At 43.6% G+C, this 15,455-nt stretch overlaps 1 protein-coding gene across 1 annotated transcript in view; it reads left to right on the top strand.

Annotated features, from left to right (window-relative positions):
• Fam171a1 (family with sequence similarity 171 member A1) overlaps window positions 1–15,455 on the top strand; it is a 99,035-nt gene that overhangs the window by 72,201 nt on the left and 11,379 nt on the right. Inside the window, exon 5 of the mRNA XM_069990419.1 lies at window positions 4,233–4,409. Coding sequence (XP_069846520.1) covers window positions 4,233–4,409 — 177 coding nt within the window. The remainder of the gene's footprint in view (window positions 1–4,232; window positions 4,410–15,455) is intronic.

Raw genomic sequence — 15,455 nt, 5'->3', positions numbered from 1 at the left:
CCTATACTGGCTTCAAACCTTGACCCTCAGATCTCAGCTTCCTGAGTAGCTAGGATTACAAGGGTGAGCCACCGGTACCTGCCTGAAATGCTTATTTGAGAGATGTTTCTTTCTTTTTTGTGCACTAATAACATGATTAATATGTCAGTCATTTGCTGTCGGATAGATGAATGGTAGCCATCCTTAGCAAACATTCTTGGGGGAAACCTTGATTTGTGGTTTAAATGTGTAAGCATCATTTCTGGGCGTGGGGGTGGAGGGGGAGGGCGGCGGTGAAGTCCAGTTTGAGGTCATTGTAGCTGTCATTAAGACAAAATGGAGCACAAGCCTAAACTCCAACTCAGAGGGACATCTTCATTCCTTGGAGCTCATTGTTTTTTTCTGTGTCTTACTTCTAACAGCTCTTGAATAAATTATGAAATCAGAGACAACTAGGCGATAAAGAACACAAAGACACTGAACTAATTGATTTTTTTAGAGTTTATTTTAAGCTCACTTTCTTTCAGAGGGAAGAGAGAAGGTCTTTTTTTTTTTTTTTTTTTTTTTTTTTTTTTTTTTTGGGTCCGGTTGTGGGGCCTGAACTCTGGGCTTGAGTGCTGTCCCTCAGCTCTTCAGCTAAAGGCTAGCGCTCTACCACTTGAGCCACAGCGCCACTTCTGGCTTTTTTTCTTTTTGCTTATGTGGTGCTGGGGAATCGAACCCAGGGCCTCAGGCATGCAAGGCAAGTGATCTACCACTGAGCCACTTCCCAGCCCCGAGAGAAGGTCTTTAGATGGTAGCATAAACTTCTTTTTGACTGAAATAACTGACAAATTGCCTTAAGAAGGATCCGACCTCTTCTGAGACTTAACAGAAAAAGTGTCCCGCCCACAGGGTGGTTACACGGACCGTGGAGCTGCCTACCAGTCCTGAAGCTCATCACATTGGTGCCGGCCTCCAATCCTAGTTGGCCTCCAGTCACTTGCCTCCGATTTTATAAAAGGCATCTACGAGGTTTCGGCTGAGGACAGCTAGGACCAAACACGTCTTTGTGAGGTGATAGGTCAAGACTAGAGATTAACAAAGGTGGGCAGGAACCATGTGGACCATGAAGGAGATTGGAAAGGAAAGAGCTTTCCTTGGACCATCTGAAGGACAGTTACATCTGGTTCAGAGGGAGGCTGAGTTGTAGGTAAAGAAATGTAGCCACACAGAAATTTCAGATACTTCCAGCCCATCTGCTCTAGCATCACACTCTTTCCTGTTGTTAAGAGAACAGAACTGCTTGCTCTGTGCCATTGCTGTGGGGTCATAATGAAATGGCTTCTAATCGGAGCTCCACAGAGACAGAGGGGTGCGTCCTTTCTTACAACCCCTAAAAGTTGGATGAAAGTTGATGATCCTTTCATCTAAAATGCTTAGGGTCAGAAGTGTTTATAGGTTTTTCAGAGCATGTTAGGTTTGGGGAAGATTTGCCACGATTTACATCATGACACTTGGAAAGTTACAGATTCCCGAAGCATTTTGGATTTCAGATTTGGGGATCAGGAGATGCTTCTCCTGATGCTACAATGCAAAGCCAAACTTCACCCCAGATGGCTGAGCAGCACCATATGGAATTGGTCAGAGACCTAAGATGATACCACTTGTCTTCTTGGTGGGTACAGTGGTACCTTCCCCTCCCCACTGATTTGGCCTAAGACCTGTCTTTATTTGGATATAAAAGGCCATCAATGTGGGTGGGACCAGACAGAAAGCCTAGTTATGTATAGAACTCAGTATTTTGTGCAGAATTAGAAACTCCTAACAAAGTAGAGGGAAAATAGTCCTTAAAGTCTGAATCATTACAGAATAGAAGAAGTGGCAAGGATGGAGGAAGAAAGGCTGAGTAGGAGCAGGAATTTAGAGGAGCACTGAAGAAGAAAAGAACCCTCCAGAAAATGGGTGATTATCTGCCATGTCTTAAGATAGCTAGAGAATTTTTTTTTTGGAAAGAAGATCTCCCTATGAAGCCCAGGTTGGCCTTGAACTGATGACCCCCCCACCCCCCCCACCCCCCGTCTCAGTCTCCCAAGTGCTGAGATTATCCACCATAACACCTGGCTCCAGCTAGAGAACTTTTGAAAGCACCTAGTGTCAATTGTCTTCAAGTCATACATTTATTTCTACAATGCTCACTTACTTCTGAACGTCTATGGCAGAAAGAATTTGTGTCTGTACTCTCAAGAAGGCATCTTGCCACATTCCTTAGTAGTAAAGATAAGAACAACAACCTCAAAGAAGCAGAGTAACTTGCCAGATGCCACATAGGTAGATGGTACTCTAACACCATCTCCCTGGGTAGAATCATGACGGAGGAGAGTGGATAAGTCTTAAGGAGGGCAGAGATGTGCCATGTCTCGTGTTATCTATGCCACCTACCCCTTGCTTCTCAGACATACGTTCTGCAAAGGACTTGATGGACGAAAACAGCCCTCCTGGCCAAATGTGGTAATGCATCCCAGCTATACAGGAAGTGTAGATAGAAAGGTCGAAGCCTGAAGCTGGTTCAGGCAAAAAAGCACTCAAAACTTATCTGAGAAGTAATTGAAGCCAAAAGAGCCAGATCCCTCGCCTAACATAGGCAAGGCCCTGAGTTCAAGTCTAGTACCACCAGAAAGAAAGGAAGGGAAGGGCAGCAGACAGGGAGAGAGGGAAGAACAAGAGGAAGGGAGGGACACAAGGAGGGAGGGAATAAGGAAAGAAAGGAAGAAAGAGAAACTTTGTGAAGGATTTAGCCAGTAAATCATTGCTGAAATTCCAAAACTTATTAGATTTGTTTTTAATCTATCTAAACTGAGATCAGGTAGATAAGTAAATATATAAGTAACTAAAGAAATCATAGATTGGAGCCAGGCATAATGGTGTAGGCCTATAATCCCAGCACTCAGAAGGCTGAGACAGGAGAATAAAATGTTTCAGATTAGCTTGGCTACTTGATGAGACACTGCCTCCAAAAGAAAAAGGTAATAAAATCCTAAAGATTGTATTCTAATGTAGCTTAAATTTTTTTTAAATCAATGGATATTTTTACCATTTTGTTCAGGGAAAGGTAAAAAATCTGACAGAATGTCTTGTATGTCATTATATCTCACTAGAGAAAAACCTAAAGTGGATTGCTTAAGTGTATAAAGCATTCTCTAACTTATCTATAGACAGTCATTAAATCTCAGGCTTGGATGAAAGGTCTCTAATGGAGAGTAATTGAGATATCAAATTCCTTTTTAACAGACCAAAATAACAATGGCAACTGAAATAACTCATAAATATTTCAAGCCCAAGTTTCAATATACTTTTTGGCAGAAGTAAATGAATATGTTGAAGTAATCCTTAAAGAAATTCAGTACTTTAAAAAAAAATCTCAAATACATTTAGTGTAATACTGGGAATGTATCTCAATGGTAGAGTATTTGTCTGTGTTCCAGAGCATGGCCCTAGGTTCCATTCCCAGCACTGCAAAAAATAAAATAAAATATATGTTTTTAGCAGACACCAGTGGTCCATGCATATAAATAGAACTACTCAGAAGACTGGGATCTGAGGATTGCAATTTGAAGCCAGCCTGCACAGGAAAGTCCATGAGACTCATCTCCAGTTAACCACCAAAAAGCCAAAAGTAGAATTGTGGCTCAAGTGGTAAAGTTCCAGCCTTAAGAAAAATAAAAAGTAAAAAAAAAAAAAAAAAAAAAAAAAAAGCTAAGGCACAGAGCTCAGGCCCTGAGTTCAAACCCAGGTACTGGCACCAAACAATAAATTAATTAAATAAATAAAACATTTAGTTTCACCATAGTGATCTGTTATTTGACGTACGTTACACATATTATAAACATGTTGTCCTGAGCTTATTTTAGGTAGAAGTTATTTCCAGTAGCTTCCACCTACGCGTTCATTTCACATTCCAGGAAAATCCTTCCCTCTCCTTTGGAAGCAAAGCAAGCATGATAGTTATGGGTAGACAGGCCAGAGTCTAGCATGAGATACCCCTTCAGACAGCTGTCCTGATTGTCCTTGCTGAACCTATTTCTTTATAAAATGGGGATTTCATATGCCTAGTGAGCTTGTGTTGAGGTTTGCTGATGTGAAGGACCCACTACGGACCCTGGGCTGTACACAGTAAGTGGCAGCCGTGACTTAAGTTCCAAAAAGGATCTTTATAGTCTCAGGCACTATGTGTCCACATGATGGGGGGGAAAAAAAACACCTCTCCCTTCTAGGAAACAGCACCAGGTATGATCTGACTCCAGTCACCGCTGTCAGCGTGCACCTGCTCAGCAGTAACGGGACTCCAGTGCTGGTGGACGGCCCCATCTATGTCTCCGTGCCTTTGACGACGCAGAGCAGTCTGAGACACAATGCTTATGTTGCAGCATGGCGTTTTGATCAGAAGCTGGGTAAGCAAGAGTCCTCAGGCTCTGGCTTTGGAGTTTGATGTTTATGTTGTTGAGTTTGGGGTTTGGGTTTATGTACATTTCAGCTAATTCCCTTGAAGAGAATCTTTGAAGGTGATGAGAGGTAACATTGGTTCTCTTTATATCCATCCTTTTCTTTACAGGGTTGAGTGAGCCTGCTGGTCACATGGTCTTTTTGTTTGTTGAAAGGGGGAGAAATATTTGCCAACGTTGTGCAGAACAAATAAAAATGACCCATGATGCTACCACCTAGAGAAAAGCCATGATATATTTTGAATTCTAGACATGTCACCATGCTCATATGCATTTGTTACCAATTTCTGTCCAACTAATGAACCAAAAATGTTGTAGCTTCAAACAACAGTGAATATCTCCTGTCTTGCAGTGTGAGGGGGTTGTGAATCCAGGCCCAACTGTGCTGCTGGATTGGAATCAAGGGTGCCCCAAAAGGTTGCAGGGAAGATGTCAGCCAGGGTTCTGGTCATCTCTAGGGAGGGTCAGCTGTGCTTTAGGACTCACGTAGCTACAGGCTACTCTCCGTTCCTCTCCAGCTGTTGCACAAAGGCTTTAAGTCCTTATCACATCGTACTATCCACAGAGAAGTTCATCACATGGCTGCTTCCTTTTCTCTGGGCCAGTCATCCGAGAGAAAATAAAAAATGTAAAAGCACAAATGCATTGATTTTTACCAGAGACACATTGGTAGATGGATTGTGGTATGGTGTTAACATATCCTGCATGAAGGAAGACACGCCCTCTATTGCTTGTGTGTATTCTCGATGACTTAAAAATTTAGGGGTGCTTGGTGGTCTTGGTCATAGTGACTCAAGGGGGAATGTGTACATGAATCTCAGAACCCAAGATTTCCGAAAGCGAAAGGAGATGGATAAAGAAGGGAGAGGAAGTACAAAGGAGAAAAGGAACAACATATACCTTTGCTTCCCAAAATGCCTGAGTTCTGCAACTTAAAATCTTGAACTCCCACCTTGGGTGCATCTTGGATGCCCAATCATGGATGCTCATATATTGTGACTCTCTTCATTGGGAATTGGTCTTCCCAGTGGGCCCCAATCATACGTTGGGTCCATGCTCTGAAGTAGAACCTAAGTTTAAAGTGCAGGGACTGGAATCCCAGCTCTGCCGCCTTTGGCTATGGGGCCAAGCCGCTTATCCCTTCTTCACCAGTTTCCTCGCTGTGCATTTCGATGATGATAATGCCTGCTGTAGTTAGAAGCCTATTAAGGTTCTACAGAAAAGCAGAATCAATAAGATTGAAGAGGGGAAGGCAGAGACAGAGGTTTTAAGGAATTGGCTCACACATTTGAGAAAGTGTAGCAAATCCAAAATTGCAAGATGAGCCAGCAGACGAGCGATCCCAAGAAGAATTGATGTTGTGATTTGAATCCAAAGACAATCCAATGGCAGAATTTCCTCATGCTTAAGGGATTTCATTCTTTCTGTCTCTAGGCCTTCAACTGACTGGATAAGGCTCATCTCTGTTATGGAGGGTGATCTGTCTCCCTCAAGGTCTCCTGATTTAAATGTTCATCTTACCCCAAAACTACCTTCATAGCACCATCCAGATGTTTGATTAGCTGTCAGGGAGCCATGATCTAACCTATCAGACATATACAATTCACTACCCTAAGAAAAAATGAACCTGTACTTGTAAAGGTGCTTTCATCAATGCCCAAACCTTAAGATTTATGAAGCAGGCAGAGGTCTCCCTGCTCTGTGGACGGCTTTCCCTGATGGTGCCATCCGAACAATTCATGGCCCAGGTTTCTTGAGAAATTGTTCTCCATGCGCTGCTTCTACCACTCAGTGCCCTGTGGTCCCTCTTCAGCATCCCAGTGCTCTGACTCAGTGTCCCTGGGTCTTGCTTCTGCTTGCCCCTGGCCCTGCCCTCTTCTTGGCTCTTGACTTAACATGCCCTCACTGGAGCATTAACCACTCTTCACACTCTTTCGAAGCCCCTATCGGATACTTCTTTGTGGGTGTTCCACAGGAAACTCAGTCCACACTGCTGGAAATAGACTTACCAAGTTCCATTAGACAAGTCCCTACATCTGTTCATTTTTCTTTCTCTTCTCTTGGCTAAAGACATCATCTACCAAAACATTAAAGTAGGAAGTAGAAGCCCCTAAAATCTTAGCTGCTCTGGAGGCTCAGATCTGAGGATCTCAATTCAGCTAGCCTCAAGCCAGCCTAGCTGGAAAGTCCCTGACATTCTTATGTCCATATAACCACAAACAACAACAACAAAGTAGAGCTATGGCTCAAATGATGGAGTGCTGTCATTGAGCACAGTACCTAAGCCTTGAGTTCAAGCCCCAGTACAGGCACATTCACAAAAGAAGAATTTTAAGATGCAGAGATCATCCAGATGGTCTAACTACCACAAAGTTCTTAGAAGAGGGCGACAAGAGAAGTCTGATCAAAAGAGATGTTGAGTTCCACTTACAGTCTTTTTAAGTTAGCATCTACTGTGAAACATACAACTGCCAAATTCCAGGCTGTGGCAGATTGCATGTATACAGAGAAAGGCCAACATTTGGATTGTTATTCAAAAATAATCAATTGATTTAAAATATGTTTTCTGAGAACAGTAAGATTGAATGGACATTTCAAGAACAAACCATATGTTCTTTAACTTACTAAGCTCTATAGAAGCTTACATGGTTCCTAACTTGTTTTCTATTCTATTTAATCAATCATGTCATTATCTATGTTGAAATTAAAATATTTCAATGAAATAGAAAATTCCAGAGACAGTCTTATCAGAATAAGTAATGCCTCAATATGTCTTTAGTAGATGACACAGTCATCTATTAGTTGCTATTTGTGACCGTAATAATCACTTCAAATAATCTAATACTTAAAATGATCTACTTTGGAGGTAAATCAGAATGGTTTTCAATCCCAGATTGTTTAACAGCTAGAAATAGCAACTTTTTTTTTTCTTTGTCAGTTGTGGGACACTGTCCCTCAGCTCTTCAGCTCAAAGCGAATGCTCTACCACTTGAGACACAGTGCCACTTCTGGTTTTTTGAGTGGTTAATTGGAGATAAGAGTTTCATGGACTTTGCTGCCCGGGCTATCTTTGAATCGTGATCCTCAGATCTCAGCCTCCTGAGTAGCTAAGATTACAGACATGAGCCACCAGCGCCTGGCTAGAAATAGCAACTTTTAAATCCATGGAGAAGTTTGGGCCTAAATCAAGGCCAGCCAGCTAAAAGTCATAAATAACTGAACTCTGGGCCTGGGCACTGTCCTTCAGCTCTTCAGCTCAAGGCTAGCGCTCTACCACTTGAGCCACAACACCACTTCCGGCTTTTTTCTTTTTACTTATATGGTGCTGAGGAATCGAACCCAGGGCCTCAAGCATGCAAGGCAAGCGCTCTACCACTGAGCCACCTTTCCAGCCCCAATGTTTACATCTTTTAATGATTGGAGAAACTTTTTTTTTAAGTAGGGAGGATCTCAGGAGGCTGAGATCTGAGAATTGAGATTTGAAGCCAGCCTGAGCAGAAAAATCTGTAAACTCATCTCCAGTTAACCACTAGAAAACCAGAAGTGGAGCTGTGGCTCCAGTGGTAGAGTGTTAGCCTTTGAGCAGAAAAGCTCAGGGGCAGCACCCAGGTGCTTGCTTCAAGCCCTATAATTTGCACAACAAAAAAGGGGGGTGGGTGTTGGGGCTGGGAAGATGGCTCAGTGGTAGAGTGCTTGCTTTGCATGCATGAGGCCCTGGGTTCGATTCCTCAGCACCACAGAAGCAGAAAAAGCCAGAAATGGCACTGTGGCTCAAGTGGTAGAGCGCTAGCCTTGAGCTGAAGAGCTGAGGGAAAGTGCCCAGGCCCAGAGTTCAGGCCCCATGACCGGCAAAAAAAAAAAAAAAAAAAAAAAAGGGGGGATGTGGAGGGCCAAGGAGAAGTTGATCAAAGAGTATTAAGTTTCCATGATACAAGATAAGGAAATTGGGGAAGAGGTTGCTAGATAGCAGTGTAGGTACCGTTAACAGTGCTGTATTTTATATTTGGTCTTAAGCATTCATACCATAAAATAAAGAAGAAAATGGTAACTGTGAGGTGATGGTATGCTGTTCGTTTTGATATGCATATCAGAACACTATGTCATGTACCTTAAGCATATATGACTTTTATTTTGCCTTAATAAGGATGATGAGAAAAAATCTGGAGGAAGAATACCTCACGATCCATAAACGTGTTATAAAACTTACACATATGCATCCATAAATGAAGCTTTATTGGAACACAACCATGCCCATTTGTTGTATTGTCTATGTCTTTGGCCTTTATAGAAAAAATCATGCAGCCCCTGACCTAAATGCCTCCATTCTAATATGACAATGCAAGAATATCCTGCCCTCTGCAGGCTATAACTGGGCACTGTTCCAGCCACAGATCCCTTACCCACTGGATCATTTTGTCAGGGGTGACACCTGACATTCACAGTGACAAACTTTCATAGCAGTGAGGACTTCCAGTGCTGTAAAGGAAGATGAATTTCTTTCATAATTCAATGGATTTATGTTTGAACTCTAAAAACATGCTTTTAATATTGATCCAAATAAAGCTATGGATGTTTTGTTTTAGCCAGTCCTGTGCTTGAACTTAGGTCCTGAGCACTGTCCCTGAGCTTCTTTTTGCTCAAGGCTAGCACGGTACCACTTGAGCCATAGTACCACTTTTACCTTTTGCTGTTTATGTGGTGCTGAGGGATCGAACCCAGTACTTCATGCATGCTAGGCAAGCATTCTACCACAAAGCCACCTACCCCATCCTTCCCCCCCCCCTTTGTTTGTTTTTGTGCCAGTACTGAGGCTTGAACTCAGACCTGAGCACTATTCCTTAGCATTTTTGCTTCGGGCTGGCTCACTATCACTTGAGCCACAGTGCCACTTCTTTTTGGCCTTTTGGTGGTTACTTGAAGATAAGAGTCTCAGAGACTTTCCTGCCCTGGCTGGCTTTGAACCAGGATCCTCAGATCTCAGCCTCCTGAGTAGATAGGATTATAGGTATGAGCTACCAGTGCCCCATTAAAGCCATGTTCAACTCTTAACTCAAACACTTGAATAGGTGATCGTGGTTCACTGAAGGATTTGTCTTAGGAGTGAGACTTTGAGGGGCTCTCTCTGACACCTTTAGAGGAGTCAAAGCTAGTGGGCTACAACTTGAGCTACAGTTCAAGTCCAACCTCTCAAATGACTTGTTTAAAGCACAACTTGCATATTGTAGATCAAAACTGTGGTTGCATTTACATGTCTTGCTGAAACCATTGTGTTTAATGCCACTTGATTTATGGACCAACGGAGTAGCGGATGTATTTTTTTTCCTCTGAGAAATTAGCAGAATTCTTTAACTTTTGATCTCCCAATTGTGCACTCTGTATCTCTAGGTATCCACCTATACAAGGAGAGAATGAGTTGGGGTAAGGAAAATGTGTGCACATCTTATTAGTCATGTGTGTGGAGGGGGGTAGTTTGACCTTCAAAAGAAGCTGTTTTCTTTTTCTTTTCTCTGTGTGTGTATGTGTGTGTACATGTGTGTGTGCACACGCCAGGCCTGGGTGCTGTTCCTGAGCTTTTGTGCTTATCAAGGCTAGCACTCTACCACTTAAGCCACAGCTCCACTTCCAGCTTTTTTTTTTTTTTGTCATTCCTGGGGCTTGAACTCTGGGCCTGGGTGCTGCCTCTGCCCTCTTTGGCTAGTGCTCTGCTTCTTGAGCTACAGTACCACTTCTGGTTTCCTAATGGTTTATTGGAGATAAGAGTCTCACAGACTTTCCTGCCTGGGCTGGCTTTGAACTGCGATCCTCAGATCTCAGCCTCCTGAATAGCTAGGATTACAGGTGTGAGCCACCGGTGCCCAGCTCCAGCTTTTCATTATTATTATTCTGTATATTGCATAGTAGGTGCATTTATTTATTTATTCTTGCCAGTCCGGGGGCTTGAACTCAGGGCCTAGGCGCTATCCCTGAGCTTCTTTGTGCTCAAGGCTAACGCTCTCCACAGAGTCACTTCTAGCCTGCTCCCAGCATTTTTGATTATTTAGTGGAGATGAGTCTCACAGACTTTCCTTGCCAGTGCTGGCTCTGAACCGCAATCCTCAGATCTCAGCCTCCTGGCTAACTAGACTTACAGGCATAAGTCACCAGCTCCTAGCAGGAAGCTGTTTTCTCTGGAGGTCTGGCGTAAAGGTTGGTCATGGTGAATGCACGTTCGATGAAGGTTTGTGGATGCTAAGATGTGAGGGCTGTCAGTTCACTTTTCCGGGCACTTACCATATAACTGGGGCAGCAGATGGCCGTATGATGTACAGGGTGGTCACACTGAGCTCTGACTTCTTGCCCTGGGGAATGGTCACTTATGAACAAGTAAACCAGGTCAGTTGTTTGAATTTAAAGTGACAGGTTGACAGCAAGTGGCAAAGTAATGGAGATTTCCAAGTCTGACCGTGTTAGGTTTCTGCTGTTGAATGATAACGCACTTGATTTGAATACTCTGGTTCCAGTGAGAGGACAATAGGGAACGCATATTCCAAGTGGGAAGGAAGCTACATTGTAGAATCCAGTTCTAACTGCCTTCTCCAAACAGCAGGCAGGGAGTGTGTGGGTTGCTATAGAAATGGCGGTGACTGAGCCGGCTTCTTATCATGTATGGCGCATACGTAGCAGGCGCTCAGAAACTCTCATCATAATTGGCCTGTAGTAGTTCGTCTCTGCTGCAGATGGAATGTATTGCTGCTGGTGCTCTGCTCACTGACTGAGTCCTTTTAGGTAAGTCATGGCCAGCCTGCCCTGGATCAGAGGCGGAGCTTATTTACGCTATACTTCTAAGGTTTTGTTCCCCTCCCCCAGTTCATGAAGCGTGATGGGAGGCAGGGATTGGGAGACCTTCAGGCACGAATGATGGTTACAACTTGAAGAAAACAAAAAGCTCCCTGTGTGTATAAATTGAGGACTTGGAATCATGATGACGTTTCACGTAGTTAGGACAGTTACAGCAAACTGGGGCGTGGATTGTGGGAGAAGACAGTGCTCCTGTGGACAGAGGAGCGGGGGACCTCTCTCTGACCCTTTCTCTCGATTTTACAATGAAGCTAAAATTGATTTTTAAAAAATGAAGTGATCTGTAGTATAACTAGCCTATTTTTTTTTTCCTGTGTATCATAAGCCACATGTCCAGAGGGGAGAAATAGAATTGGAATGCTGAGGAGTCATGACTGAATTTAGGGAACCAACCATATTATGTCACAAACATTGGACCGGGTAAAGGTTAGAATGATCATTAATTGTGTTTACTTTTCCGGAAAGCTGAAACAACTTAAAGGTGTTTAATAACAGAGGAAGCGACCTACCGGAGGGCACTGTCAATACATCCGTCAGAAAGATGTGATCTGAGATAGGTCATGTCACCGTGAAGGAGTCTCCTTTTCCACATATAAAAATGTACCCTCCAAAGTGCATTGGGCTTAGATACACCATGAAGAAGCACAGGGGTAATTTCCCTGCACAGAAGGACTGACCAAGGTGAAGTAGCACTTAGCAAAGAACTCTGAGAGTTCCATGAAAACTTGGCCTTGCTGAAAGACGTTGGCCACCAGTCCACTCTCGTTTGCTTTTTGAGATACAGATTGGGAGATTGCTTTGGCATGCTGGCCCCACAGCATCCCAATTGCCATGGTGTGCGGCTGAGGAGGGGAGTTAGGCTGTGTCATATCTGAACTGCCCACGGGGTGATCTCAGAACAGGGACCGTTGTTTTGCAGTGTTGCCTAGCAACTGAGAAAACAATCTTGTAATAATCAGTCCATTTCTAAGAACTCTTAAGCCACTTGTGTTGGTAGCATCTCCAAAATGAGAATTTTCAGAAAAATTCTACCATCCTATTAGTTCACTCTGTTATAGCTGTTGTTTGGCACAGTTTTGTTTTAAACCCCTATTCCTAAAGATTGGTTTTGCTAAAGTATCATTGTATATAAAACTAGAATTTCTTATGCATCAATTTAATCAAAGCCTTTTTTTTTTCCTTTTTCATGCTGGTTCTAGGATCTGAGCTTTTTTGCTCAAAGCTAGCACACTACCACTTGAGCCACAGCTCCACTCTGGCTTTTTGGTGGCTAACTGGAGATTAAGATTCTCTAAACTAGGTCCTGATGGCTCATACCTATAATCCTAGCTATTCAGGAGGCTGAGATCTGAGGATCTCGGTTCAAAGCCAATCCAGGAAGGAAAGCCAGTGAGTGACACCCTTGTCTCCAGTTAACCCCCAGAAAATGGGAAGTAACCATGTGGCTCAAAGTGGTAGAGTGCTAGCCTTGAGCAAAAGAGCTTTGGAACAGAGCCTAGGCCCTGGGTTCAAGCCCTATGACAGGAAGAAAGAAAGGGGGGAAGGAAAGGGGGAGGAAGGGAGAGAGGAAAAAAGAAAAGGAAAAAAAAGATTCTTACAGACTTCCTGCCCAGTCTGGCTTTGAACTGAAATCCTTAGCTTTTAGCCTCCTGAGTAGCTAGGATTATAGGCATGGACTACCAGTGCCCAGCTCCAAACCATTTTCAGCCAGCTTAACAGTAGCTGTTAGCCTGTTTTTGTGATACTGTTTACAGATCCTCATGTTCCTCCCCAAAGATCAGCCCTCTTTTTCTAAGGTCAATGCTTAATTACTACTTATGGAGTTTGTGTATTATGTGTGGCCAATTTGTACCCTTCTGCCAGTTTTTCCCATAAGCCTAGAAGCCTCCAGGACCTGGTGCTATTTGGCCTGGATTTTAAATATAGATCTTACAGGCTAATTCTTATAGATATCCTTTCTTGCCTGTCAGCTGTGACATATAATAATTATTATAAATGTAGAGGGCTCACAGTGCCCTAGAGCCTGGCCTGCTGAATATACAAGTAACCTATTGCCAAAAGATGAGGGTTGGAAATGGCCCTGTGGCTTAAAGTGGTAGAGCACTAGCCTTGAGCAAGAGAGCTCAGGGACAGCACGTAGGACCTGAGTTCAAACCCCACAACCGACAAAAACAAAAAAAGAGAAGGAAAGATGATGGCAACATTTCAACTTATTATTTACTCTAGAAGGTATGTCTGAGTCTTTCTTTCCATAGTGTATGGTTTAACTCAAGAAGGGAATTCAGAGAATAACAAACCTGAACTCAAAGTGTCAGTAGTTGGTTCTGTTCTATCCCTAACACCACATGTAAACACTTCCAAACCATTTGGGTAAGTCGTGTGATCTGAGCAGGCTGAGCTACCCATATGGCAAATTAAGGTGGGGGGGGGGGTGGCAAGCTACAAGAATGGAAGGAAAGCAAAGAACCATTAGCTCACACCTGGAATTTTAGCTACTAAGGAGGCTGAAATTCCAGGGACTAAGATTCAAAACCAGCCTGGATAGAAAAATCTTTGGGTTCCATCTCCAATTAACCAGCAAAAAACAAAGCTGGTTGGAGTCATGACTCAAGTGGTAGATCACTAGTCATGAATGAAAAAGCTGAATGAAAGCACAAGGCCCTGAGTTTAAAGCCCTGTACCAACACAAAGAAGAGGAAGAGGGGAGGAAGACCAAGGGAGGAGGGATAAAGACATTCATCACCATCACAAGCACCTCCACAATACAGTTCTCTATCCCCAAGTGCATTGATACATTAGAAACCTAGCATTGTGTCGGATCATAATTGTGACTCTGAGTTTTCAAGAAAACTTGAGTGTCTAGATCAAAAATTTTTGTAGGTAAATTCACTGTTCCTAGAATTTTCATCCACCTGTCTTTTCACATTTCGGCAGATGGAGAAGAGAACCTTCCAGACTATAGGTAGAAGGTATCCCGAGGGTTGCATAGCAGAAGGGCTTCTCTTCACCTTTATGCAGAAAAGTTTACCTGCTATCTATTTTCTACATTTATCCCTGCCTGAGATTCCATCAGAGATTGTTAAATGCCTTTCAAAATGATTTGAGACCTAATGGTCTAGGAATTTTCATCATGCAGAATTTCATTCACTGGTGCTACCCGTAGGGTCATCGTATATAACCTTCCCACACATACAAGACCCCCAGGACTCACACAGCCATGCCCCAAGGCCTGGCCAGAACACAGAGGCACATGCTACCACCCCACTCCTGAGACACCATTCGGCAGCCCAATGGATGCTGCTGCAGAATGAAGCCCTACCTCCCTTCACCAGGTACCATCACCTGGTGACGGAAAGGAGTAGGCCCTACAGGAGGCAGAGAAGGGAGCCCAGAGGAAGTGGCCTGAGGTGGCAGCCCTGGCAAAATGCTTGTGTGGCAGCAGGATCTGCTGTGTGTCTGAACCACCAAGGTGACATGTTTTGTCAAGACAGCTCCTTGGGCAGAGGGACTGATCCAAGGGCATCCAAACGGGATTGGCCAGCCATAGGAACAAAGCTGGAACTTTTTCCCTCTAGACTGGTACTCTACACCCCCATACACACACTTCTGGGGTTTTGCTGGTTATTTGGAGATTTAAAAAAAAATCTTTCCTGCCAGGCACCAGTGGCTCATGCCTATAATTCTAGCTGCTCAGGAGGCTGAGATCTGAGGATCGAGGTTCAAAGCCAGCCCAGGCAGAAAAGTCCCTATAAGATTCTTATCTCCAATTAACCACTCAAAAACCAGAAATGGCGCTGTGGCTCAAGTGGTAGAGCACTAGCCTTGCAAGCAAAGAGGCTCAGGGGTACCACCCAGGCCCTGAGTTCAAGTCCCACAATCAACAAAAAAAAAGTCTGACGCTAGGTACCAGTGGTCCATGTCTGTAATCCTAGCTACTCAGAAGGCTGAGACCTGAGGATCTCAGTTCAAAGCCAGTGGGGCATTAAGGTCATGAGACTCCAACTAATGACCAAAAAGCCAGAACTGGCACTTTGGCTCCAGTAGTAGAGCACTAGCCTTGAGCAAAAAAGTTAAGGGACAGCACCCAGGCCCTGAGTTCAAACCCCAGAACTAGCATTTTTTTTTAAAATAAAAGTCCAATTTTTCTGCCTGGGTTGT

Source organism: Dipodomys merriami, unplaced genomic scaffold, assembly GCF_024711535.1.
Source record: "Dipodomys merriami isolate MVZ:Mamm:240054 unplaced genomic scaffold, mDipMer1.0.p SCAF_4, whole genome shotgun sequence".
Lineage (NCBI taxonomy): Eukaryota > Metazoa > Chordata > Mammalia > Rodentia > Heteromyidae > Dipodomys > Dipodomys merriami.
The sequence above is the reverse complement of the archived record's forward strand: the minus strand, read 5'-3'. Positions and strand labels throughout refer to the sequence as shown.